The sequence below is a fragment of the Aquarana catesbeiana genome, linkage group LG03 (assembly GCF_042186555.1).
Source record: "Aquarana catesbeiana isolate 2022-GZ linkage group LG03, ASM4218655v1, whole genome shotgun sequence".
In the NCBI taxonomy this organism is placed as follows: Eukaryota; Metazoa; Chordata; class Amphibia; order Anura; family Ranidae; genus Aquarana; species Aquarana catesbeiana.
This window is the reverse complement of record NC_133326.1, coordinates 51,763,198-51,789,902: the sequence shown is the minus strand read 5'-3', so window position 1 is coordinate 51,789,902 and position 26,705 is coordinate 51,763,198. Positions and strand designations below refer to the sequence as shown.

General features: G+C 44.4%; 2 protein-coding genes across 2 annotated transcripts in view; one reads left to right on the top strand and one right to left on the bottom strand.

The window, feature by feature from the left end:
* MFAP1 (microfibril associated protein 1) overlaps positions 1-16,995 on the bottom strand; it is a 21,942-nt gene extending 4,947 nt beyond the window's left edge. Inside the window, exons 1-7 of the mRNA XM_073618516.1 lie at positions 16,789-16,995; positions 13,184-13,403; positions 10,644-10,779; positions 8,731-8,912; positions 6,670-6,778; positions 5,946-6,106; positions 1,313-1,472 (exon numbers count right to left, since the gene is read on the bottom strand). Of these exons, the coding sequence (XP_073474617.1) occupies positions 1,313-1,472; positions 5,946-6,106; positions 6,670-6,778; positions 8,731-8,912; positions 10,644-10,779; positions 13,184-13,403; positions 16,789-16,867 (1,047 nt within the window). The 5' untranslated portion in view covers positions 16,868-16,995. The remainder of the gene's footprint in view (positions 1-1,312; positions 1,473-5,945; positions 6,107-6,669; positions 6,779-8,730; positions 8,913-10,643; positions 10,780-13,183; positions 13,404-16,788) is intronic.
* Positions 16,943-26,705, top strand: LOC141131356 (large ribosomal subunit protein eL43). The gene is made up of 4 exons (XM_073618517.1): positions 16,943-17,064; positions 20,701-20,829; positions 20,906-20,988; positions 26,561-26,705. The coding sequence occupies exons 1-4, from the start codon at positions 17,062-17,064 to the stop codon at positions 26,622-26,624; spliced, it is 279 nt and encodes a 92-aa protein (XP_073474618.1). The 5' UTR covers positions 16,943-17,061; the 3' UTR covers positions 26,625-26,705.

The window sequence follows — 26,705 nt, the reverse complement described above, 5'->3', positions numbered from 1 at the left end:
TCACCTGACACTAGCTAGTTTCCACAATCCATGACTTAACACTTTTTTAAAAAAAACTTTTTAAAAAATTTTTAAAGGAGTCTTTTAATGTTAAATTTGTTTTTAGGGTGGACCTCCACTTTAACAAGACATTTTCAAACTTGCAGCTCAATTGCTTGCTATCTGGGTAATGCCTCAAATGGGTATACCAGTCCTGTTGACAACCATCTAAAATGGGAATGCCACTTCACTTCCCGTTGTGTCTCTGGGACAGGAAGTGAAATGAAAGCTCCACACTGGGACGCACAAGCCAAAGCCTAAACCGAGAGGGGTTTTCTCTCTGCATGACCTAATCTAAAACTAAAATACAGATTCAAGCTGTATATATACACTTTAAAATCACCACGATTCCTCCTCCACAATTGACCTGTCCAGTACAGACAACACACTCACCTTCATAATGCCCTCCAATGCTTGTTTATTCCCAACAAGGGTCACGTATCAACAGCATGGGGCGTGTCCGGCAAATCACAAAACCGGCTCGCAGCCACACCTCTGCAATTTGCGGACACGCCCTCTCGGTTGAAGCCTTTCATGATTGGATCGGTCAGGCGCCTGCTGTATTCCATTACTTTACCATTGTCCAGTGTGGGCACCGTCAATGACTGGGGAAGCGGGGAGGAGTCCGATGACGTCAATGTCCGTGACGTCACCGGATCTCAGACAGAACTCCCTGAAGACCCGGAAGCCAGCGGAAAGGTGAGTAAAGATCAAAAGAATTTTGATCGATCAAAAAAATTAACGATTAATCGAGGAATTATTCGTTAATTTCTGTAGCCCTAATAAAATACAAGGCCTTTCCTGACTGGCTGAGGTGAAAAGGTGGATGGATGACATCACTGGCACTACTCCTTTCATAGGAATTATAAAACAACTTTTAGGCACCTTTCACATGGGCGCCTGCTGTTCCGATCAGCATGGAATCTGTGAGCTGATCCCCTGCTGATCAGAGCAGAGCGGGGCAGATGGCAGGTCTGTGTGTGCAGAGCGGACAGAAACAGACCTCGCACTGTTCTATGGGCAGCCGGGAGTAAACGGACTCCACTGTGTTTACACCCGGCTGCCTCCAATCCGGTCCACCCAAAACGGAAAAAGGACACCTCCATTATTTTTTTTTTTTTACGATCCGGATCAGACCCAGGAGGTAGGCGTGTATATACGGACACAAAGAAAAATTTTATACAAAACCTCACTTTAAGATGCATTTGGATTTAGATTAGATGAAATCTCTGTACAAATCTTTTGAGTATAACTATAGAATATAATTTCTTACCAGGAAGAAAGCTCCTCTGTGGTAGTATTTCTGCAGGAATTTGTATTTTCCCTTTAGAGCTTTGTTGGTGATTATCTTGCCATTGGCACGAAGTTCAGCACGGCGTTCCTCTTCGGTCATGTTACGCATGCGGTCTATTTCTGCCTTCTCCTTCTCTATTCTATAACATAAAGAAGAGATTTATCATACTTACAGCATTTCTGTATGGTGTAAAATGGGGGGTTGTTTTGTGGGCAACATACTATACTAGAAATCCAGGTCTAGAACATCAACATAAATAAATTTGTTCCTTAAAGCGAACCTGTGTCTGCCCATGCAGTGCAAAGCAACAGATTCAAAGTAATGCTTGCCTTCACCAGCCACACAAATATTCTTTACTCACTGGACGCTCCATCTAGCTGTTAGGAGCCAAGAAAAATACCCAATACTTATAGATAAATCACCATCCAGCCCTTCCAGTGTCCTATGTTGTGTAGGACTTGTCTTCATCCCATGATATGGCAAAGTACCATGGCGTCAATATGTATATATGTTTTTTTTTTAGCATGCCTTGCGTTTATGCAATTTTGTGTATACACTTTTTGTCATTGAGTATGCTGTATATGATCACACAAGGTACAGTAAAACGTTCTTTGCTTTTTGGTATACATCTCTCATCTGAAGTCCAAAAAAAAAAAAAAAAAAACAACTATTTTGTCGGATATTATGTAATAAACTCATACAAATAATATTGTGCTTTATATTCTATGTGCTTACTCTATATAGTGATTGGCCTCATTCAAAGTCCAAAATTCTCTTTATTTCTGTACTTATAGGTATGGGGAACATTTAAAAGGAGAAGTCCAGATTGAGCTAGTTTGGCTGAGCTTCTCTTATGGGTCACAGGAGTGCAATTAGTTTTGCACTCCTGTGACCCGTTTTCAGCAGAGAGCAGTCTGAAGTCCGCTCTCTGCTGACGTCACAGGAATCAGTCCAAGCACCGCGTCATGCCGACAATAAAGTCTGGATCCGCAGGTGCCTTTACTAATACCCATTTCAGCCTCTCAGCGAGCTGCTGAGAGCCTGAGACGGACGTTCCCCACCCCTCCTCAGCTCAGCTCGGGGGGGGGGTTTGCAGAGCGGAGAGCTGCTGATCAACAGTCAGCAGTTTTCTGCCCGGGAAGCTGTGAGAACTGAGCCATTGGCGGTGTTCGATCGCTTGGTTCTCAGTGCAGAGGTGGCAGTGGACAGATGCAGCATTGGTCCGATGCTGCATCCACCTAGGCAAGTATGAATCTGGAAAAACACAAAACCATACTTCTCTTTTAAGTTGCTACCCATCTTGCCCTCCGCTTGGAAGCCTTTACAAGGCTTTCTCCTTGCTGAGTGAGTGAACATCATGGTGGGGGAGCAAAGGAAAGGCAAAGCACAGGTATTTAAAAGTCAGCAGCTACAAAAAGCATAGCTGCCGACTTTTAATAAACCGACACTTACCTGTCCCACAGTCCGGCGATGCGGCCGCCCAGAGCCTCGTTCCTCTCCTCGGCGCCGTCATAGCAACTGTGGGCACCCGGCCGTGACAGCTTACGGCTTCACGGCCGGGCGCGCACATGCGAGAGTGGCGCTGCGCTTTGCTATTGGCCAGCCAATCTTCTGGGACCTGAGTTGTGTCCCAGAAGATCGCTGGCAGGGAGGGGCCGCCTAGGGCGAGAGGAGGAGTGCTTAAAGTGTAAGTTCCACTTTTGGGTGGAACTCCACTTTAAGAATCAGTATGGTAGTTGGCGTTTGATAAAACTGGAATGTCACATTATCAACATTTATTTTAATAACCAGCTGACACTTCACATCATCATCTAGGCCAAGCATCACTAAATGGCGGAACATGGTCCGAATCGAATGTGGACCAAGCCGCTGTTCGATCTGGACCCATGGTCACACCATTAAGGAGCTGCCAGTCTCAGTAACTGCCCCCCTTGACATCCCCCCCCCACAAAACCAAAGTAGTGTCCTCTGCCCCCCTTCGCTCTCCTACCTTAGACAGAGCGGAGAGCATTCCTGGACCGAGTGTGAGAGGCTTAGTACAGCACTGAATGGAGTGCTGGAGGCAGAGTATTTCTGTAACGAGTGTGGAACACACAGCATTGAATGGAGTACGGGGCGGAGCTGCGAGTGTTAACATTTCGAGTTAACCAGCAAGTGATTGGCTGCGGGGCGGTCCTAGCAGCCAATCACCTGCTGATTAATACAAAAAGTTAACCCCGGCAGCTCCCGCACTCTGTTCAATGCTGTACTCCCTTTACTCATTTCGGAAATGCTCTGCCTAAAGTAGGAGAGTGAAGGGGGACAGAGGTCACTACTCTTGGCTGTGTATGGGCGGGGTTTATGTGAAAAGGGTCAGTTTTGGGTGTAGTTTGGTGGTGATGCAAAGGGGGGGCAGTGCTGTGAAAAGGGAGGTGTGATGTAAAGAAAGGTGATGTAAAGGAGGACAGTGCTAAGGTGGGTGTGTGTAAATCGGCAGAGGACAGTACTGTGCGGCGGGGTGATGATTTGAAGGGGGGGAGATTGAGGACTGCTGTAAATAAAAGAGGGTGTGTGATGTGAAGGGGGTTTGTACACTATTGTAAAGGGTGGGGGGTGATGTGCAGGGGGCCTAAGAACATTATTTTGAAGGGGAAACTGATGTGAAGTGGGGGCGAACTGATGACACTGAATTAAAAGGAATTGTCATATAGAGAGGGCTGAAAAGAAAATTTTACTGGTCAGAGCTACATATTAAGTGAATACCCCTGATCTAGGCCATTTCATTCCTACACGGTCATTGGAAGAATGCCGTTTTACTTACAACATTGTCTGAGGGATTGTATTATTGCTACAAATGTCTAGAAAAAAACTTTTTGTGTAGGAAGGAAAGGTTAAAACACCTATGATGTAGATGTATTTTTTGTGTCACCTGTGTGCATGCTGGGGGGATTTCCCTCCACTTCTTGTTTTATAATCAAGAATTGGGAGGAAATTCACCCAAAGTGAGGGCAATCCCCACCTTAGGCAGTCATCATCAGAACATTTGTCCCCATTGGAAGACTTTTCCCTCAGCTCTTGCTCTCATGACAACTGTAAAATTGAGGAAAATTGAGGAATTCTGTGTACTTTCTATTTTTCTACACTTGCTATATTGCAGTAAGCTGTGCAGTCTTCCTGCCCGAGTCCTCGCAACTTCCCTTCTGTGTCCAGGAAGAGTCAGCAACAGCATCTCAGCCAATGACCAAACCAATAAAGGCATTCTCTAATTGGCCAAGGTTGAGAGGCTGGGCAGATGATATCACAAGCTCCACCTTGGCCAAAGAATATCTTGTGTGCATTGATAAACATACAAGGGTGTTCCTGAATGGCTGAGATGCTGTTAGGCGGACTGTTTCTTTCCAGATGCAGATGCATGAAGGGAGGCTGCTGGGACTCGGTTAAAAGATAGTATAATGTACGCAGCACAAGCCCAGAGCGGCGGCACTGTTCTGTAAAAAGTAAGCATTCCCTTGAAACATGTTAGCCCCAAAAAATATCCAAAGTGACAAGAAACATGGAGTTCAACTAACATAAGGTTTAGCCTAGGTTTCCACTACTGCAACCTGAAAGTTGCATGATTTTGATGCGACTTGAAACAATGTCTGGTTATTCTTGAGGCCTATGGACCACAAGTCGCATCAAAGTAGTGCAGGGACTACTTTGAAGTCGCACAGATATGAACGTTACGCATTGGAAATCATGGGGTACGACTTGTCATGCAGCTTTGCAGTCCCAAGTCGCACTAGTGGAAACTTAGCCTAACTAGCATGATTTCATGCAGTCTTGTGTTAGTTGCCTCTGCATAAAAGGAGAAAAAAAAAAAAAAAAAAAAGGGGGGAGCCCTGTTAAATGCCCCGGGATTTGTTAACAAGGAAGGCATAGCTGTTACAAAAAAAATAACATTCCTGGAGCAGAACGCTAGCGTTCCATAGACAACTAGCAACAAAGTAGTAGTATGTTCTGTAACGAACATAGGATAGTCTCAAGTAAATATCGTATTTAAATCGGCATATAGCACACACTTTTTTCCCCTTAATATCAGGGGAAAATCGTGGGTGTGTCTTATGCGGTGATCCCCACTGTCTGTGAAGCGAGCGCCGCTGAAAAAGACCACTCGGCTCGGCTCCACTCGCATTCACGCCGCCCCGCCTCACTGCTGTCTGAGGGGAAGAGGAGCGAGCGCCGCCGAAAAAGACAGAGCCGAGTGTACTGTGTACTCGGCTCCGCTCGCAGTCCTGCCATTGGACTGGTGTTGTGTCCATCATAGGAGCCGGGCCAAGGGGGTGGGACTGCGAGAGGAGCCGAATACACAGGACATCCGGCTCTGTATCTTGACGGCGCAATAATTTAAAAAACAAACAATCATGCTGCAATTTTGGGCAAGGCTGCAGATGGGCACTGACAAGGCTGCAGAAGGACACTTAAAATGTAAGTTTTTTTCCTTAAACTTCCCTCCTAAACTTGGGGTGCGTGTTATACGCCGATGAATACGGTATATATAAACGTGTTGATGAATATTGCAGACACCAAATTATTAAACATATACAGTACACATTGGTTGAATGTTTCTGACAAAATAAAAATGAGAACATACGCTTCTCTTTCTTCACGATCACGTTTAATGCGTTTCAGTTCCCGAACCTTCCAGGCTTCATACTCCTCCTCATCATTCTCATCATCTGTATTCAGGGCATCCAGAGCTGCCAGAGTTCTCTTGTTTTCCTCTATCTCTTTCTTTGTCTCCTCCTCCACAATCTGTCAAGTCAGAGAAGTATTAGCTACACAGGCGATTGAATCTTTCTGATACTGCTCCTTTCTTGTAGTTAGCATTGCATAGATTTAAGTGTGCTGCACATGACATGACTGCCAAGTGGATACATCTCTCAGAATAGCAGAGATTTAATCTCAAATCACTTGTGTAGCCCCAGCCTTAAAAGTAGAATTCCAGCTTGAACATGGCTCAGAAAAGCCTTGTATTTCTATCAACAAAACATAAGGCTTTCTCTGACTGGCCGAGGCGGAAATCGTGATTTGCCTGCCTCTCCACCTTAGCCAATCAGAGAAAGCAATTGGCGGAGAAGCATTCAACTCTGCACCATTTAGTTTTGGCAGCAGGCAGGAAGTTGCCCGTACTGCTGCCAGTACACAGCACCGCATAAGGTTTGCTGCTAATGCTACTACAGCGCAAATAGCGGCCACATAGTTATGTAATGGAAGTAGTTTGGGCCATCTTGGCTCACGAAAACTATTTAAAGTCATATTAAACCTGGAATTCTACTTTAGCAGCATGCAGACAGATAGGTCTGTAGCACAGTTACCTTTAGGGTGTATTTACGTCTCTCCTCTGCCATCCGCTTAGCTTCAACCTCCAACTCCTTCTGTTTTTGTGCTTCCACTTCTTTTTCTTGAACCGTTACTCTATCCTTCCTAGAAAAGTAGATGTGCACAATATGTGCTACTTTATATGCATGTTTTAAGAAGGCTATTGCAATATCACAAGGAATCATGTACACAGGTACGAGGACAGAACGTATTCTTTCCACTTGCATTTCTTAACAGCTGGTAAAGCTTATGTTCATGGCAGGGTCACCGTTCACAGGTTGAAATGAACACTAAGTGCCGGTTCACACTAGGACGACTTGTCAGGCGACCTAGTCGCCTGACAAGTAACGTCCTGTTCTGTACAATGGAACCATTCTAGTCGGAGCGACGCAAGTCGCTCCGACTTAGAAAAAGGTTCCTGTACTACTTTGGGGGCGACTTGAGGCGACTTGCATAGACTTCTATATAAAAGTCGTTTTGCAAGTCGCCGCCCCTGTCGTGTGCAGGTCGCCTCGGTGAGGCGACCTGCAAGTCGTGCCGCCCCTAGTGTGAACCGAGCCTAAAAGCTGGATCAGAGACAGAGGCCCCACTGCTTTCAAATAGAGCTTTTAGCAGACAGGGCTTTGATATAAACCAAGTTACAAAATGACTAGTAGCTACTAATCAGGACATTTCAAAAGTTGGGCTGCAAGAAACCCAAAAGGGCCGTTACAAGGAGGGTCAAAAAGGTATTATTCACAAACTGTAAAGTAAAGACAAAAATGGCATAAAAGTCACACACCTCCACCTCTCCAACACTAAAATGACAACATTGTCAAGACAACAGCAGCAGCTGCTCACACACCACACCGAACACACCCCACCAGCTGACTCTGATCAATACAGCAGTGAAGGTTTAGTAGAAGTGAGGATAAGGGAATGGATCCCAAATTATGAAGGTTACGCAGCGCTTGCCACCTGGATTACAAAACAGCGATCAAGTATTTAAAGTGATTGTAAAGTCTTGTTTAAAAAAATAAACATGTTATACTTACCTCCTCTGTGCAGTGGTTTTGCACATAGCAGCCCAGATCCTCCTCTTCGGTGCTCTTGGCCCCTCCCTCCTGCCTCCACAGCAAGCAGCTTGCTATGGGGGCACCCTAGCAAAGCTGCAGCTCTGTGTGTCCATTCAGACACAGAGCTGCGGTTCAGCCCCACCCCCCCCTCTCCTGATTGGCTAACTTACTTTGATTGACAGCAGCAGGAGCCAATGGTGCTGCTGCTGTGTCTCAGCCAATCAGGAGGGAGAGGCGAGGGACTCGTGGACATCGCTTGATAGAGATGGGGCTCAGGTAAGTATTAGGGGGGCTGCTGCACACAGAAGGCCTTTTATCTTAATGCATAGAATACATTAAGACAAAAACCTTCTGCCTTTACAAGCACTTTAAACACCATATGTCACAACAACAAGCCCCAATGACATAACAGATTAGGCTCTCAGACTGCTGAATAGTAAAGAGTGGTATACAGTCCACAGTCACAGTACCATGACATATGACGAATGGCACAGTCTAATGCTCAAAAGTAGGTGAAAACTTACTGATATATGGCACCAACAGTCTTCCACCCTAAACTGCAGCCCTGGATCAAAGCTGGAACCAGGTGTGTAGCAATGGAGGTGTTACTAGTAATATCATAACTGTATTGGGGCACAGTCAGTGCTTATTAGCAAGTCCATGTTGTGAACTAGTAGGTCACAGTGCTTAATCCACACCCCTACAGAAATCCCAGCCAGTACTGCCTCAGAAGTAATTGCTCACCATTGCCCTGGGTTCTAGCGGGTTCCGGCCGTGTAGCAATGAAGGATCACATACGTGTTCCTGGTCAGTGAACTGTGGGTGGACATGGATGGCCAAAGCCTCGGTAAATAATGCCACCCACTGGGAATATACTTGGCAATAGCAGTATTGCCAAGTATATAATATGAGGTGTTATGGAATATCTGTGCTCAGATGTTATTACTTGCTTCACTGCATTTGGTTTACTATGGAAAATGCATTGGTACCCCCCTCACTTACTTCCTAATGTATACTGGTTTAAGTTTTGGTTCTGGCTCTTCTTCACTGTCTGTGTATTCTTCATATTCAGATACCATCTCTTCCTCAGATTTCCATTCATCCTCCACCTCCAACACTTCCATTTCCTCATTCTTCCTTTCCTCTGCTTTTAGTCGCATCATACAACGTCGACGCTCAATTTCCTGCAAAAAAAATATAGGCCTATGGGTGATCCAAAATCTCAAATCAACACTTACAGGAGTATCAATATTGTTTGTTTATATGGTGCCAAGTTATTCTTCAGCACTGTACAGAAAATACAATCATTCTCATTGATCCTTAAAAGGGGCATACAATTCAATATCCCTACCAAAGTAAAACAGATACACAGACACACTAAGTTTAGTCTAACGTATGCTGATAAATCTGCCACTTTGTTTCTTAGGAGTAAAACAAATTATTAAAAGGAAACATACAGCGATAATCTACAAAATCTCAGTGCAACAGCAAGGCAACTAGTAACTTCAGAAAGTAATTGATGCAATGTTTTAATATTTATTCTTTTCTTTAATGCCATTTCTAAAAATTGTAATTATCAACAGCTCGCTGATCATACCAATGTTCCATGAGATGTAGATGTGAACATTATTTCAGGGGTTCCCTGAGATCTCAAACTTTTTGCCAGGGGTTCCTCGAAGGTAAAAAGGTTGAGAAACACTGCTCTAGATATTCTAATTAGACAATGATGAACAACCGGCTTATGTGATATAATAGAATTTGATATCTAAAAAATGGACAGTTTCCCCGGTGGGGCTTTAGACAGCAAAATCTTGATATTCAGAAATAATAAAAAAAAAAAAAAATGTATAACCAGTAAGTGCTTTTATTGAACCATGAACAATTGTAATGCTATAATTCAATTGGCATTACAACATAGAGCACTGGCCAAGTAGTACAATACATATTCCACAATATAAAGTCGACACATCTTTACACAAAATTATATACAGTCATACATTTCCGGGCTGTTGACGGTATAAATCCCCGACGCGTTTCGACCTGTGTACGGTCATCATCAGGGGGATAGTTGGTTCTATAAAATACATTGAATATCTTCAAAATTTAAGAACATGTCATCATAAATCTCATTGTAAGGTTAAAAGTGGTAGTATATTTACCGCTGAAAAGTAGAGGGAATAATCCTTTGGCCAGTAAAAGCCGTAAATGGATCCGGGGGGCCCCCATATTCGCCCCTGTCTCCCCAGAGCGCATGAGTCCAGCCCAAGGGGCTAGCCCCTTGGGCTGGACTCATGCGCTCTGGGGAGACAGGGGCGAATATGGGGGCCCCCCGGATCCATTTACGGCTTTTACTGGCCAAAGGATTATTCCCTCTACTTTTCAGCGGTAAATATACTACCACTTTTAACCTTACAATGAGATTTATGATGACATGTTCTTAAATTTTGAAGATATTCAATGTATTTTATAGAACCAACTATCCCCCTGATGATGACCGTACACAGGTCGAAACGCGTCGGGGATTTATACCGTCAACAGCCCGGAAATGTATGACTGTATATAATTTTGTGTAAAGATGTGTCGACTTTATATTGTGGAATATGTATTGTACTACTTGGCCAGTGCTCTATGTTGTAATGCCAATTGAATTATAGCATTACAATTGTTCATGGTTCAATAAAAGCACTTACTGGTTATACATTTTTTTTTTTTTTTTTATTATTTCTGAATATCAAGATTTTGCTGTCTAAAGCCCCACCGGGGAAACTGTCCATTTTTTACTATTATTGTTTCGGGGTGTGCAGCGCATGCGTCTCTCCCACATGTGTTTTTCTCTTTATTACAGAATTTGACATCTGGCCCTACACAAGTTCAAATCACGTAAGTAATGTAAAAGAGCAGAAGTGCACACTTACCTCATCATCCACCTCCTCTTCCTCCTCCTCACTGGTGTCCTCTCCTCTTTCAACTCGCCATTCTTCTCCTGGTTCAGATTCTGGCTCACTTTCGCCCACCACTTCTGGTTCCACAATCTTACGGTGTCTGGCCAACCTACAAGGGGGAAAACACATACTCTAGAGCAGGGGTAGTGAATTCAAATTCAAGGAGATATCACTAAAATTTTCTTCTGGCCGAATCACAAGTCTGTGCCATGAAAGATTGTACGTGTCTACTTTCCTTTCTTTGGCGCAAGCCGCACTCTCTGGCGCTTTTCTTACCGTTTCTGCCACACACTCTGGTAATACTCTGTAAATGTCCCAAGATAGTGTTCTCCCTTACATCAGGTGCCTCCACCACAGTAATTCATTACATTGGGTGACCCCATAAATCAGTTGCCACTGTCAGGGTACCCCCTTATATCAGGTGCTCCCCATCAATGTGCCCCCTCACATCATTTGTCCCCACCAGAGTTCCCCTTTACATTAGTTGCCGTCATCAGGTGTCCCCATCACATCAGGTGTTCCCATCACAGTGCCACCTTAACATAATATGTGCCCATCAGTGTGCCCCTTCTTTTATATTAAGAAACATTTTATGTTAGGGGCATGCTGATGGGCATATTTTGATGAAGATAGTTAGTGACATATTTAAACACAGCTGGTTCTGCCACACTCCCTGCTTCCTCCTATCTCTCCTCTCCAGACTGCGGGCTCCAGGGCACACCACACATCGCTCGTCACTTGATGTTTAAAAGGACTGAGCACAGCATTGGCACTCCACTAGATCAAGGAGAAGGCTTAACACAGCTCCAGCACTCCACTGTGCCTATCGCACTGTCACAGGCTGCAGGTTCAGGCTTGCCTCACTCACAACTTTGGCTCCTCGTCATTCCGACTCTCATAGCTCTCGCAGCCTCTCACAAACTCATTGGAGTAGCCACGATAGCCTCTGCGTGCCGCCAAACAGGGAAGACTTTACACTGGTGGCCCGACGATCCGGACAGGAGCGTTGCTCGTTCCATGTTCGGACAGCGGGCTGCCATTTAATGATGGCTGCTTTAGAGCAACCATTCTAAACCATGGTTCCTCCAGAGGTTGTTAGAGGTTCCTTGAATTGTGGTGGATTGACCTTCCAGATGTTGGTGCCTGCATAGTTCTGGGCCCAACACCACTTGGCAGAGTAAGCCACAGGGCACCCGTGATATTTGAAGCAATCTGAAACAGGTGAATTCTTTCACCAGCAAGATGTACTATGCTAAATGAAAATAAAAGAAAGAATTTAAAAGTAGCACAACTGGACAGTCATAAATTTATCACTGAAATTTGTGAACTTTCAGTGTACAAAAAGGTTTCCAAACTTGTTCATAAAATAGAAAAAGGCAGGTAGTTCTGCAGCAAAGTATTTGAGCCAATTGGCCATCAGGCATTGAAAATGTAGTGGAGAAATATTAACAAACAATTCATAGTTGTTGTAAGCATTCCACTGCTCTTAAAAAAAACCACATAAAAAAAAAAAGCAGTGCTCAACTTTTTAGAGCTGGGGGGCCTCAAGTGCAGCTTACGACATCAAAGGACCGCACATAAAATTCAGTGACTATTCAATTTCAGAGACAGCAGATACACAACAGCATATAGTCAGAGACTGCAGCCACGATCCAAGAGATGGTCAGAGACTGCAGCCACGATCCAAGAGATGGTCAGAGACTGCAGCCACGATTCAAGAGATGGTCAGAGACTGCAGCCACGATTCAAGAGACGGTCAGATACTGCAGCCACAATCCAAGAGATGGTCAGAGACTACAGACATGATATAAGAGATGGTCAGGGGTGGGGATATGCTGCAGGATACTGTCAGACTATGAACATGCTAAAGGAGCTGTTGGGGACTGGAGACATGCTTTAAGAGACAATCATAGGCTGAAAACCTTACATGAGACATGCTTGAACAGGGCAATAGTGAAACACAGATTAGTCTGCAGGGTCCCCGTGGGTCATCCCCTGAGGGCTTGCACCTGGCTGAAGGTTTGGGCACCAGAGCTTTAAAGCAGTAGTATGTGATGCATACTAGCACATTATGAAAAACTTACCTTAGAACAAAGCTCTCCAGCGCCGTGATGTCACAGCTGAGAGGACTGACATTCTCCCCTGGTCTTCCTCCCAGATTCGCGGCTTCCGGCTACATGAGTGGCCGGGGCGCAATGACGTTGTGAAGCCGGTTCCGACACGGGCCTTCAGAGGGCCCGTAAGCCAGACCTTCAGAGGACATGCGCCGGTGATGTAATCAGCTGCATGCACTCTGAATATCTCCTAAACATGTGCAAGTTTAGGAGATATTTACAGTACCTACAGGTAAGCTTTATTATAGGTTTACCTGTAGGTACAAGCGGGGTAACAGAGTTTACTACCACTTTAAATAGTTTACAATCAGGACCAGGTACATGCAATATACCCTTCTGAAGAGCACAGCTGTGCAACTATCAGCCACTTGTTGTATCATGTTTAAATTAATCCATTACCTCTCTTCTACATCTTCATTCATGCGGTTCTGTAACCGACGGAGACGTGGGTCGCTGGTGCTTTCTTCTGGCTGTTCCTCCACTTCCACCTCCTGTTCCTTCCCTTTCTTTATGAACTGGAACTCCTCATCTTCCTCATCAGAGGATTCCATAGGTGCATAGTCTGGTCTTTTACCGGAGACATATCTTTTTACCTTCACCTTCTCCATCGAGATTTCACCTGAAGGATACAGAACGTATGTTCACATAACACAACAGTTTAGGTTTTAATGCAAATTACATTTTGGCTAAAAACGATCGGTAAAGCAAGAACTCCTCAAACACGACACAAACGGAAATCATTTTCAGCTAAATAATTCGGCCCATCAAGTTTTACAGCATCAAAACAGATCCCACTGGCATTACCCCCTCCTCTACAATCCACAAAATGTTTTTTTTTTTTTTTTTTTTTTTTTTAAAAAAGGGTCCTCTGTGTTTCCAACAACCCATCTGCCTGTACAAGTCCATGCACCTGACATCCGGTCAGGCCTAAGGGAAGGAGTTTTGAAAAAATAAAATAAAAAAATTAAAAATAAAAAGGTAAACCTTAAAAGGATAAGTTTACCTTTCTGAACATGTTACACGTGTATTTAGGATTTATCCAACCGCCATCCCCTCCCCCCTTCTCCTTGACAGTGTTTGGGGATCCTCTACCTGCACCCGCTGTCAGAATTTGACAACAGTGTGGCCATGCGGAGCTCCACCCACACAACCGCGTCATTCATTCAGAGAGGTCTGTGAATGAATGAACTACAAGTACCATCTTCTACTGCAGCAGATGGCTTGTAGATCTCAACAGACTGTGAGGGTGCTGGTGAGCGCTCTTATAGTTCACTGATTCTTCCTGCTCTCCATTAACTGTCTGCCCGTAGGGGGGGTAAAGGCAGACAGCTGCACTGAGAGTCCACAGGGGCCTGACATTGCACCCGCAATCTGCAACGCCCTGCAGGGTCCAAAAAAAAAAAAAGCTATTTTTTTTTACCTGTAAAAAAATAGCATTTATTTTTTATTTATTTTTAAAGTGAAAAGTTAAACTCTAATTCAGCGGTCCCCAACCCCTGGGCCAGGCCACGGCCTGTGGATGACCGGGCTGCACAGAGGGAGGTGAGCGGTGACAGCGGTCCTCACAGGGCTATTACAGACTGTGGTCGCCTCTCACCACCTGCTGTGCGCCCATGTCTGTGTGTCCTCTTCTCCTCCGGCCCAAAAGGTAGAAGTCCTAAGCAGGGAAGACAGAGATTTTGGGGGGGGGGGGGAGGAGGAGGAAAGGTAGGGTGGGGGTGGGGGGGGGGGGTAGACTGTGATTGCTAGGGGCACTATAATATAAAGGGGACTGCCTTGTAATATAAAGGGGACTGCACTGTACTGGAATGTAAAGGGGTACTGGAATGTAGAGGGGACACTGATATAAAGGGGGGGGGGGGGGGGCTGTGTTGTTATGGGGAGGGAGAATTGTAATGTGAAGGGGGGCTGAGGACAGACTCTGAATATCCCATCCCCTGATCCATCCACTAACCCCCATCCCTGGGAAAATTGGCTGCCATGAATCCGTTGGTCCCTGGTGTCAAAAAGATTAGGGACCGCTGCTCTAATGTATTAGTATTATATAATAACAATAATAGATATATATTTATTTTTGTGTCACAAACTAACTTTTTTATTACTACATAATATGAGGACAGACCTACACAATCCACCCCATTTGTATTCAGACAAGCAGGCCCTTTCATTGCATAGCTGATGGTAGATCTGACCATACACCAGGGCTTGACAAAGTGTACTTTGAATCTAGAAGCCAGCTTAAAATAAAGTAAAAAGTTTAGTTTTTTAACCACTTCAATACCGGGCACTTTCACCCTCTTCCTGCCCAGACCAATTTTCATCACTGTCTCACTTTGAATGACAATTGCGCAGTCATGCAACACTACCTACATTACTACTACTACCACTACTACTATACATGACATTTTTTTATTATTCTGTTCACACAAATAGAGATTTGTTTTGGTGGTATTTATTTTGCGATATATAAATGAAAAAAAATAAATAAATAAAAAGACCAAAAATTTTGAAAAAGAAAAAACCTTTCTTTATTTTGGTTATAAAATGTTGCAAATAAGTATTTGTTCTTCTTCACAGATGGGCAGTGATGGGGCTGTATTGATGGGCAGTGATGGGGCTGTATTGATGGGCAGTGATGGGGCTGTATTGATGGGCAGTGATGGGGCTGTATTGATGGGCAGTGATGGGGCTGTATTGATGGGCAGTGATGGGGCTGTATTGATGGGCAGTGATGGGGCTGTATTGATGGGCAGTGATGGGGCTGTATTGATGGGAAGTGATGGGGCTGTATTGATGGGAAGTGATGGGGCTGTATTGATGGGAAGTGATGGGGCTGTATTGATGGGAAGTGATGGGGCTGTATTGATGGGAAGTGATGGGGCTGTATTGATGGGCAGTGATGGGGCCGTATTGATGGGCAGTGATGGGGCTGTATTGATGGGAAGTGATGGGGCTGTATTGATGGGAAGTGATGGGGCTGTATTGATGGGCAGTGATGGGGCTGTATTGATGGGCAGTGATGGGGCTGTATTGATGGGCAGTGATGGGGCTGTATTGATGGGCAGTGATGGGGCTGTATTGATGGGCAGTGATGGGGCTGTATTGATGCTAATACTAATGCTGCTGCTCTGATTATCAGTGTAAATGTCGCCTCTCACAGGATCGCCGGTTATCAGCTTTCCTTTCCTTGCGCTGTGACAGCTCTGAGGGAAGGAAATGCAGATAACTGGTATTTGTTTACATGGGATCAGCTGTGATTGGTCACATGGTAAAGGGAGCGATCACAGAGCACACAGGGGGCGGGGTTCCGGGAGGTTTGTAGCCATCTTTCAGCCATATCACAGTTGGGAAGTGGGACGCGGTTGGCTGACAAAAAGTCTGGGGCGCCAGGAAGCGATTTCTAGTCGCCATGGTGACCTGGGATTTGTCAAGCCCTGCCATATACTATACAACCTGATTGTACAATATCCTATAGATCTACCGCCAACTATGTAGGAGATGGGACCTTCTGAGTGGCTAGATGTGGAGGTCCTTCGAGTACACCATTTTGGTAAATCTAACGTTGATTATACGGAGAGAATATGGTCATCTAAAGGAGGTTGTACAATCAGATTGTACAGTGTATGGGCATCTTAGGAGTGCAGGAACCCTTTAGTCTGAGCATACACCATGGTACAATCTTATTGTACAATCTCCTGTAGATCTGCCAGTATGTATGTGATGCAGAGGTCTTCCTGATTGGATACAAGTGGAATGGATAGTTTGTGTGTCCTCATACGATCAGATTTTATGGTGTATGTCCAGCAAAGATCTATAGAAGAGTCCATTAGAAAAAAACAAATCTATAGATCTCCCTCCCTCCCCCCCCCGGACCATCCTGTGATCGGTAATAGAAGGGTATATAGATCTATATACAGTGCGCCCCTCCCCCATATAGACTTCACTACAACACAGACTAGGCTCTGCGGCCTACCCGGGTCCCCGGACCTCACACGGCTCCTTACCTTTCTCATTGCGGACAGGGACGGCCCCGGCCGTGGACTGGATCGGCGGCTGCTTGCTGAGCGCGTTGGAGGACGCCATGGCTCCGGTACCGGGAAGAACCGACACAAACAGACCTATAGAGCAGAGCCCAAAACAGCTGGAGGACCGGAAACCACAGAGACGACGGAAGGACGGCTACGGCACTCTCTATGGTCACTTCCGTGTGCGTCGAGGGTGCGTAAATGGCGCATGCGCGGTAGGCTCCTCCCTTTCCGCTCGGGTCCTAAAGGAAGATGGTGAGAGGATTGTGTGTGTCCGTGGCGGGTCATGTAATCTGGTGTCATCCTTCCCCGGGGGACACCCCGCTGTAAAGCCGTGGTGTGCGTCTGTCTGCGGGGGCTCTGCTGTCCCGGGCTGGGGCGGTATGGATGTGTCTGGGTGATGGTTGGCCTTCTATAGAGAAGGATGTCCGTGTCTCCCCCTGTGGGGTCAGACAGGCTGGGTATGGTGTGTACACAGGACAGGCCTCCAGTGAGGGGGATGTGTGTCCCCTGAGGAGGGTCCTCCTATACATTATCATTGATCTGTGTACACAGGAGGGGCCACTTCTTCATGTAGAGCTAAAGACACATTCTCCACCAATTGTGGATAGAATAAGTGAGAATTATAACCTCTGTAAGGTTCATTTTCCCATCTGTGTCCCCATTCAGGAGATTCCCCTTCACTTCCTGTCCTGCAGCCAAACAGGAAGTGAGAGGAAATCCCTGCAAAGTGAGGGAAAACTGATGTCCCCGTAGGAAGATTCCCCCTCTATTCTTCCAATGTCACCCCAAAACTTGCATGTCTTTTCACTTTTACTCTTGGTAAAAACTATCCGGACAAATAGAGAGGGGAATCTCCCGATCCGGGACACAGCAATAAAAACTGACAGGGGTTCTAATCCTTCTCCACCACTAACGTTTTTTTTGCTTTTTAGTTTTACTTTAAGGCTCCATTCACACCTGGGATCAAAGCACAATCGCTGCAATTCTTCCTGTGATCTGAAAACGCACTACAATGGTAAAGTGCAGCTTCAGACGCCGTTGTTTTCAGCGGCAGCAGTTTTGTCACGTGAATCGCATCCCCTGAGAAGGAGCTTCATTTGGGTGATGAGCTTCACACAGCCGTGACTATTAGAGCCCCTTTCACACCGAGGAGCTTGACAACTGCCCATAAAATGCTCAACGCTTTTGCGGCACGTTTTTTGTGTGACGGTCATGTGACTCAAACTGCTTCAAGAAACCTTATTGCGGAGCTTCCCGTTCATTTCAATAGAGAGGGGCGCTTTTTTTTTTTTTTCCTCGGTGTTCCAGAGATGCTGCTTGCAGGAGTTTTTTCACCGCCCCCAGTGTGAAAGCATCCATTGATTTTAGTGGAAATAGGTTTTCGTGAGCTTTTCAGGTGCTTTTATTTTTTTATGTTATTTTTTTGCATCAACGCGCCTCAGTGTGAAAGGGCTCTGAGGACTAGTGTCTGAAACGCGTAGGCTGTTTTACAGCATTGTACATGCTTGCTTAATAAAGAAATATTATTTTGAATGTCCTCCTGAGTGCCGACCCTTCCATTCATCACGTGAAGCTCATCCCCTTGAAAAGGAGCTTCTTTTGGGGGTGACGAGCTTCATGCAATTTTCTGTGTGATAAATTGAGGCAAAGCCGCACCGCAGATCTGTTGCCATTGAAGCCAGTGGCACCTGAACCTGCATCTTGAGATCACAGGCAGAATTGCAGCGATTTGGCTTGAATCCCACAATGCCCAGGTGTTAGGAGGCTAAAGGAGAACGTCACCCAAGAGGGGAAGCTTCACTCTAATCCCCCCCTCCCCACTCTTCTGTTATATTTGGAGTGTTTTTTTTGGGCAGGGGGGGGGGGGGCAGTACCTACATTTATCATGTGCCCGCTCCCTTCTTCAGTCCACCACCTAGGCTTAAAGTGATTGTAAAACTTTTGTGTTTTATTTTTTTTAAATGACAAACATGTCATACTTGCCTCCACTGTGCAGCTCATTTTGCAGAGTGGCCCCAATCATCCTCTTCTGGGGTCCCTCGGAGGCTCTCTTGGCTCCTCCCCACATCAGATAAACCCCTAGAAGAAGCGATCTCCCGGGGGGGGGGGTTACCATGCGGGTGCGCTCCCGAGTCCAGCATTTGCGTCCATAGAACTGAATGCCGGACTTGGCCCTGAGTGCCTGCGTCATTAGATTTGATTGACAGCAGCAGGAGCCAGTGGCTGCGCGGTTATCAGTCTATCCAATCAAGAGCTGAGAAACCCAGGCAGAGGAAGCGCGTGTCTCCACCGAGGGAGCGAAGGGCTCAGGTAAGTAAAACAGGGGGGGCGGTGATTGCCAGAAGTTTTTTCACCTTAATGCATAGGATGCATTAAAGGGGTTGTAAACCCTTGTGTTATTTCACCTTAAGGCTCATCTGATTGGCTGGGATTGCAGGGAAAACACCTTTCCATAAGAGGCGCTCTGTGCAAAGAATAGCAATGCAAAGCTGATGGAGCAGCCTTACTGTTGGAGTGAATGGGAATCTGCTGAGCTACCGGTGGATGTCATTCTTCATTCTGGCTTCCATCTTTCCAGCTACTTGAATGGCCAGGCTGGGGTGACTTCAAGCAGTTTAAAGCAAAAAAAAGGGAATCTGATGCTACTTAATCATTAGATGAGGCGGCTGCATTTGTTTTATTTTTTTCTTGGCTTTTTCTCCTGGTGATCTGGCCAGTAGCACACATCCTGTATTAGGCTCTATTCACACCAGTGCATTTTGTTCATGCTTTTTGCCGAAACGCAGAAACCCTCAAAAAGCAACATGTATAGATGTGAATTGAGCCTTACAGTGCCTCCACTCTGGATGAAGGAGCACAGGGGGCACCTTTGTACAGCAGCATTCCCAGTCTGGGTGAATGGGAGTGTTGGATGTACTAGCAGATTTAGATACACTAACAAATTGAAGCCAAACTCCAGCTCATACTTCAGAATCGTTACACCAACGTTTTTTTTTTTTTTTTTTTGTATAAAGATTTTACACGAATTAATCTGATCATTGTCGACACCCCTGTCAGTGTTGAATGGTTAGCCCCATCCCTGTACTGTTACATCTGGAAGCGAGCTTGTTCTTTTGAAAAACAGACTTACTGGCTGGATCACCAAATGATGATAGAGAGCCTAAAAAATAAAACTAATGCGGCCACTGCTTCTAAGAATTGGTAAACCTGCAATGTTTGCATTTCACTCCCACACATGCACAGGGGTCACACCATCTCTGCACATGCATGCCTCTGGGTACATTACAGCTGACCAATAGGGGGAAGAATGTATGACTGAAGAGACCAATAGGGTCTATTCTGTCATAAAATCACTGCCTGTCAGCAGTTTAAAAAAAAAATTGGGTTTGATCCCGCTTTAACGCAATCCTAATCCCCCTGGGAAATCTGTGGTAACGCATCCCAGGAGGCTTTGGGGCAATCCCCAGGACCAGTGTCATTGGGGGTCTGGCTGCCACAGCCCAGAATTGATGGGGGGTCTCCAGATGTAAACAATGGTGGTGGTATGGGACCCAGCATGTAGCTAGAGTATGCTGGATTCACTGGGTGTGTTTTATGTGGAAAATAATGCAAAAAGATAAGTGGGGGATACAAAAGAAAATGATTTTGGGAGGGGCACTGAGGGTGTAACGCTTTAATGCTGCACAGAGAACTCCTTGATTGGAGGAGGACCAGTCATGTGACTGATTTCTGTTCTGACCTTGTACCCCTTATCGATTTTTTTTTTTTTTTTTTTTTTTTTTTTTTTTTTTGTGTATTGGTGGTTGCATTGCTAAGTGTGCTTTGTGTAGACAGTCTAAAACTTGCAGAGATTTGTAGTGTAAATCTCATGTCTGTAAATTCTTGCAGGCCAAACGCACCAAGAAGGTCGGCATTGTGGGTAAATATGGGACCCGTTATGGTGCTTCCCTAAGGAAGATGGTCAAGAAAATTGAAATCAGCCAACACGCCAAGTACACCTGCTCCTTCTGTGGCAAGGTAAAGACTCGTATATTCATTAAGTGGAAAGGACATTGTGTTGTATTGTGGGATCTCATCTGTATGTTCTCCTTAGACCAAAATGAAGAGGAAGGCTGTAGGAATCTGGCGCTGCGGTTCTTGCATGAAAATTGTAGCCGGAGGAGCCTGGACCTACAAGTAAGTAAAGTTGCAAAACAAAATGTGTATGTAAATGTGGGATTGGTTTAGTAAAACTGGAGAGTGCAAAATCTGGTGCAGCTGTGCATGGTAGCCAATCGGCTTCTTCAATTAAGCTTTGACAATAAACTCTGGAAGCTGATTGGTTTCTGTGCAGATATTTAGTAAATAAAGTGTGGTTTTCACAATATAATCCCCAGAAAATAAAATTACTCTTTGCAGCAATCGGTCACATTCAGATTTTGTGGTGGTAAGCCTCTGTTGGAGATGAAAGTAACGGTCTGCCTTCTGGGGTGTGTGTAAAATTCTTATAGTGTCCATACACTAGACGAAAAATCGTTGGAAAATCATTTGGACAGTTCCGTTTGTTTATCATCCAGTTAATGGGCACAAATCGATTGTGATGTTTTTGAGCCAAACTTTTTTCTTGTGTTCCTATTATGGAAATTTACCTACTTTCTGTTAAGACAGAAAGTGATTAAAAATTTCTCACACTTTAAAGCCTAAGTTAGAACAGGAGGAGGACGACACCAGAGGGAGGAGGACAGTCGGGGGTAATTGGTGCGGGGGCAGTTACAAGGACCGCCCCCCCCCCCCCCCCAATAGCCTTTCAATAAGGCAGCTGACAGCCATGGGAGAAAGAGGGGGAGAAGTAGCCATCAGCTGCTTTTATTGAAAGACTGCAGGCACCCCCCACCCCGAGCATTTGCTTGCGTATTGATACTCGTGCATATGCTTGGTATTGGCACCGATAATTGGAGAAAAGCTAGATACTGCGTCTCAAATTAATTTTTACTTTAACCACTTCATTACTGTACATTTTCACCCCTTTCTGCCCAGGCCAATTTTCAGATTTCAGCGCTGCCACACTGAATGACAATTGCACTGTACCCATATGAAATTTTTATATATTTTTTTTTGAGACAAATGGAGCTTTCTTTTGGTATTTAACCACCACTGGGTTTTATTTCTTTGCTATATAAACAGACCAAGTTTTAGTTTCTGTTAAAAATTTTGCAAATAAGTGATTTTTCTTCACTGGTGTACCGATCAGGGCACTTTGTACCACTTTAAAATACTGTACTTGCTGTTCCCCTCACAGCTCTGGCCTTCCTTTCCTCACACCCCGATCTGTAAAGCGCTTTGTCCAAGGCACACAGTTCCTGATGCATGCCCACGGGAGGAAGTCCAGGGGGGTGGCTATGAGGCCCTATATCAAATGTAACGTGGGCAGGAAGTGGATAAAGTACAGCCAAAGCTAGTTTTGCTGTACTTCTTCTGTAGGTCACAGGAGTGCAGTTCATTCTGCATCCTGTGACCCATTTTCAGCAGACAGTGGCTGAAGCCCGATGTCACAGAGCCAGTCCAGGCTCGGGTAAGATTGCGTCAGGAGAAAAAAAACATCCATACTTCTCTTTTAAGGCTAGGTTCACACTGCTGCAGTGCGAATTTAACGAGATTTTGATCCGATTGCGTTGCAAATTTGCATTGCGAATTCTTTGTGTGTTCTTGCGATTCTACTGCAAATTTTGCAATCTATGGAGCTGAATTCGCATTGCACACGGATCAAACTCGGACAGGACCCTTTTTTTACGCAGGTTAAATTCGCAACGCATTGATGTGAACAGCACTCATGGAAAACAATGTTATTAAAATGACTTGCGAATTTGAGCGATCGCATCGGCTCAAATTCGCAATAAAATTCGCAGCAGTGTGAACCTAGCCTAATTGTAGTTTCTGTGCCAAATTGATTTGGTTTAACCACTTAAGGATTGGAAAGGATTTGCCCCTTTTTAACCAGGCCATTTTTTGCAAAACGGCACCGTGTCCCTTTAATTGACGGTTGTGCGAAGTTGTACCCAAACAAAATCTGTCCTATTTGTGGGGGGGGGGAGCTTTATTTTGGTGGTATTTGATCACCTCTGCTTGATTTTTTGGGGTTTTTTTGCACTATAAACGGCAACAATTTTGAAAGAAAACAATTTTTACTATAATACATATCTCCAAAAAAAATATATAAACAAATTTATTCATCAGTTTAGTCTGATATATTCTACATATGTTTGGTTAAAAAAAATCGCAATAGGCGTATATTGATTGGTTTGCGCAAAACTTATCGCATCTACTATGGGATAGACTTTTTTTTTTTTTTTTTTATTCTTTCTACTGGCAATGGCGGCAATCTGCGATTTTAATTTTTTTTTTTTTTTTTTTTTTTTTTTTTTTTTTTTGGGACTGTGACATTGCGGCGGACAAACCTGACCCCAAAGGACACTTTTTGCGGACCAGTGACATTATTACATTGATCAGTGCTATAAAAATGCACTGATAAATGAAAAAATGACACTGGTAGGGAAGGGGGTAATACAAGGGGTGAACTGTGTTCCCTAGGTGTGTTCTAACTGTAGGGGAGATGACAGAGATCACTGTTCCCTATCACTGGGAGCAGTAGATCTGTCATGTCTCCTGTCATTCTGCCTCTGTATTAGGTGATCGCGGGTCGCTGGCAGACATCGATTCTGCGGGCACGCTCTTGCAGTGGGCGCAAGAGCGCACGGACGTACAATGACAGTGATTTGCACAGGAGAGCCAACCTGCCACAGTACAACTGCGGTAGGCGGTCATTAACTGGTTAATGGATTAGTTCACTTTTTTTTTTTTTTTTTTTTTTAAATTTCACTTTTGCAATTTGCAAAAATGTATAAAACCCAAAACCAGCAAAGTCCAGTGACACATGTGTAGTCATAAACCATAATAAAAAAATCAGCATGAAGATGAAAAATATATATATATAAATTATTTGTGAAGCTCCTAAATGACCAGCGAAAAACAAAAAAAAGTGCTCAAGTGACTCTTGTGTTCAGAGAATCGAGTGAATTCTGTGCTCCCCTGATGGGCCCTCACTCACCAGCTCCCTGCACCCCTGCAGGGGTAATGGGCATGTAAAGAAAGCCTGGGATGGTTCCTGGTATCTCTCCTAGTGGTATCTGTGGTCTGTAGGGCCTCAGCAGCTCACGCCACCCAGTAAGGGTATTCAAGGGAGTCTTCCTGGTCACTTTTCCCAAAGTTTATTCGTCAGCTGTTCATAGTTAGATCCTCATAGAAAGATAGGGCTTCCATTGTGTAGTATTTTAAAGTATTTAGTAAAAGTTATAAGCAAAAACAAAAGGTGTCCCAGTACAGGGAGACCTCTAAGCACAATGAAACAGGCAATCTGTAAGGGCACTGGTTCACAGCTTGCGTTCCTGCCTCTTGCTTCCGTACTGGAAATGACGTTGTAGCGTAGCCACATCTTGCGCGTTTCGTTATTGGACGTACTCGAAGGTGTATATATCACCAAAAGGTGCTATAAAATTAATTTGCGTAGTGTTGCATGTGCACAACTGTCAAAGTAACATAGCACTGTATAGCAAAAAATCTTTAAAGTGGTAGTATGCTGCGGCTGTTTAAAAAAAAAAAAAAAAAAAAAAACACTGTAAGGCAATTGCATAATGTACTAGAATGCATCTCATACTAGCACATTATGACCTACTTACCTTGGAGTGAAGCCTTCCAGTGGCATGCGGTCACCGCTAAGAGGGCTGACATCTTCCCCGACCTTTCTTCTGGGTTGGCATGCTCCGGCTGTGTGATTGGAGGATATACATTTTACCTACAGGTAAGCTTTATTATAGGCTTATCTGTAGGTAAAAATCAACAAGTGGGCTTTACTACCTCCTAGTTTCAAAGCACATTTGTGTCAAGCCCCAATTTTTAGCATTTGCTTCATTGGTCTGTCCATACAGTCGTTATTGAGCATGTTGACCTATTATACCATACCATGTAGCCCCCCCCACATCGGGGGCTTTAGAGATAATGGCAATTGTGAAGCAATACTGAACGGCGTTCTCAGGGGTCAGGACATACATAGAAATGCACCTTCATTCAGTGTGCTATCCCCCTTGTGTACAGGTGAGCTGTGAATTTGCGGTGGCTATTTTCCTGGGAGTTCCCTGCTTTGAAGAACTTTACTTGAGCGGTAAATGGCATTTTAGCCCCCAACAATAGACCTTGCTTGACGGGGGGGGGGGGGGGAAGAGACAACTGGGAGAGCAGCAATGCTCCTGAATTAACAAACTTGTCTGTTTTGACATTTTATACAGCAGCAATTTATAAGTATAAAGATTGTGACATCACTGCCCCACCTCCCTTGCCTTGTCCAATGAGAACATTTTGCATGCATTGTGAGAGCAAACACATTTTTATTGACTGGCACCCATGCCTAGCTCCAGTGTTCAGCAGGAGAGCCATTGTTTCAGCATAGGACTCAGGGGCTAGTTTCCACAGGGATTTGCCAGGTATGACACCCTTGCATTAGTTCAAGCTTGGCCAATGTAACTATGCAAAATAAGCATACCTGAAATTCAGCTTTAATACAGGCCTTCACTTCTTCATGTTTATCCAAATTGGGGGACAGGTAGGAGGGGAGGGGCATTTTTAAGAATAAATGTACATAAAATACATAATATAGTTGGGCTTTTCTGTTACATTGGAGGCTCTTTAACCATTTTGAAGACCAGGTATTTTCTGGCACTTTTTGTTTACAAGTTTGAAATCAAATTTTGTTTTTGGTAGAAAATTACTTATAACCCCCAAATATATATTTACCTTTTCAAAAGCAAAAGATGGGGGGGGGGAGATGTCGTGCTATTAAAATAAGTTTACTTCCGTCTTGGACTGGGAGTGATGTTACTCTAATCCTCCAAGGCCTACAGACTATCAAAACAGACCTACTCTTTGATCGCCTGTGTGACCAGTCAGTGACGCTCTCGGATCATTTCTCGGGTGAGCCGGAGAAAACTGTGAGCCCAAAAGATACCGGTGAGCAACTTCTGAAGGCGTTCTAGCGACTTATTAGTTGCTAGGAACACTTTCGAGAGAGCCAGCTGCTGACTGTAAAGAAGAAAAAAAAAAAAAAATACCGGGGTAATGACTTGTATCTTCAGCCATAAGCCACTTGCAAACAGCAACGTGTATATATGTATTGTGGTCGGCACATGGTTAATATTGAATTATAATTTTCACCTTGTAGAATATGCAGGGAAGGGACATTCATACAAAAGGTATCATAATAAACATTTAGAAAAAGCTGCATCCAAGCTATGAGAAGTATACCCCGTTGTAAAGTATAGGATTACAAGCAATGATTATTTTATAAGTAGTTTGTTTTGCAGAATATCTACACATTTTAGCAGGGATTAGTAGTAGTGCAAAATCAGTATAAAAACTACAATTTATAGCCGCTGTGACCAAAATAACAAAAGCTGGGGATTTGTGTTCTGCTGATGAGATGACTGCTTTTTGCATCTTAACAACAAAAGATGTTGTTCCTGAACACGTTTTTTCTAGAAAACCTAATTCTCGGTAGTACTCAAAAAGCAATTACTGTGTCCTAATTTACTTGAGCAGCAAATCGTAATTGGCCTCTGCCTGCAAGATTGCTCTTTTCATTTTGGCGTTCCTTGTAAGCACAAAGGAGGAACACAGATTGAGCAGTTATTGTGTATCACTGAATCTATTTCTGTTCTTCCAGCACCACCTCGGCCGTCACCGTGAAATCCGCCATCAGAAGACTCAAGGAATTGAAAGACCAATAGATCATCCATCCTTCTGAAGTTCTGCTCCTTGCCTGTTTTTCTGGACTGTTCTTTATTAAAGGATGTCTTGTAAAATGGAAA

What these genes read in the sequence shown, in the direction of transcription:
- LOC141131356 (XM_073618517.1), top strand. An exon ending in CCTGCTCCTTCTGTGGCAAG is followed by an intron (nt 20,830 to 20,905) that starts GTAAAGACTCGT and finishes TGTTCTCCTTAG; the next exon opens with ACCAAAATGAAGAGGAAGGC. An exon ending in GGAGGAGCCTGGACCTACAA is followed by an intron (nt 20,989 to 26,560) that starts GTAAGTAAAGTT and finishes CTGTTCTTCCAG; the next exon opens with CACCACCTCGGCCGTCACCG.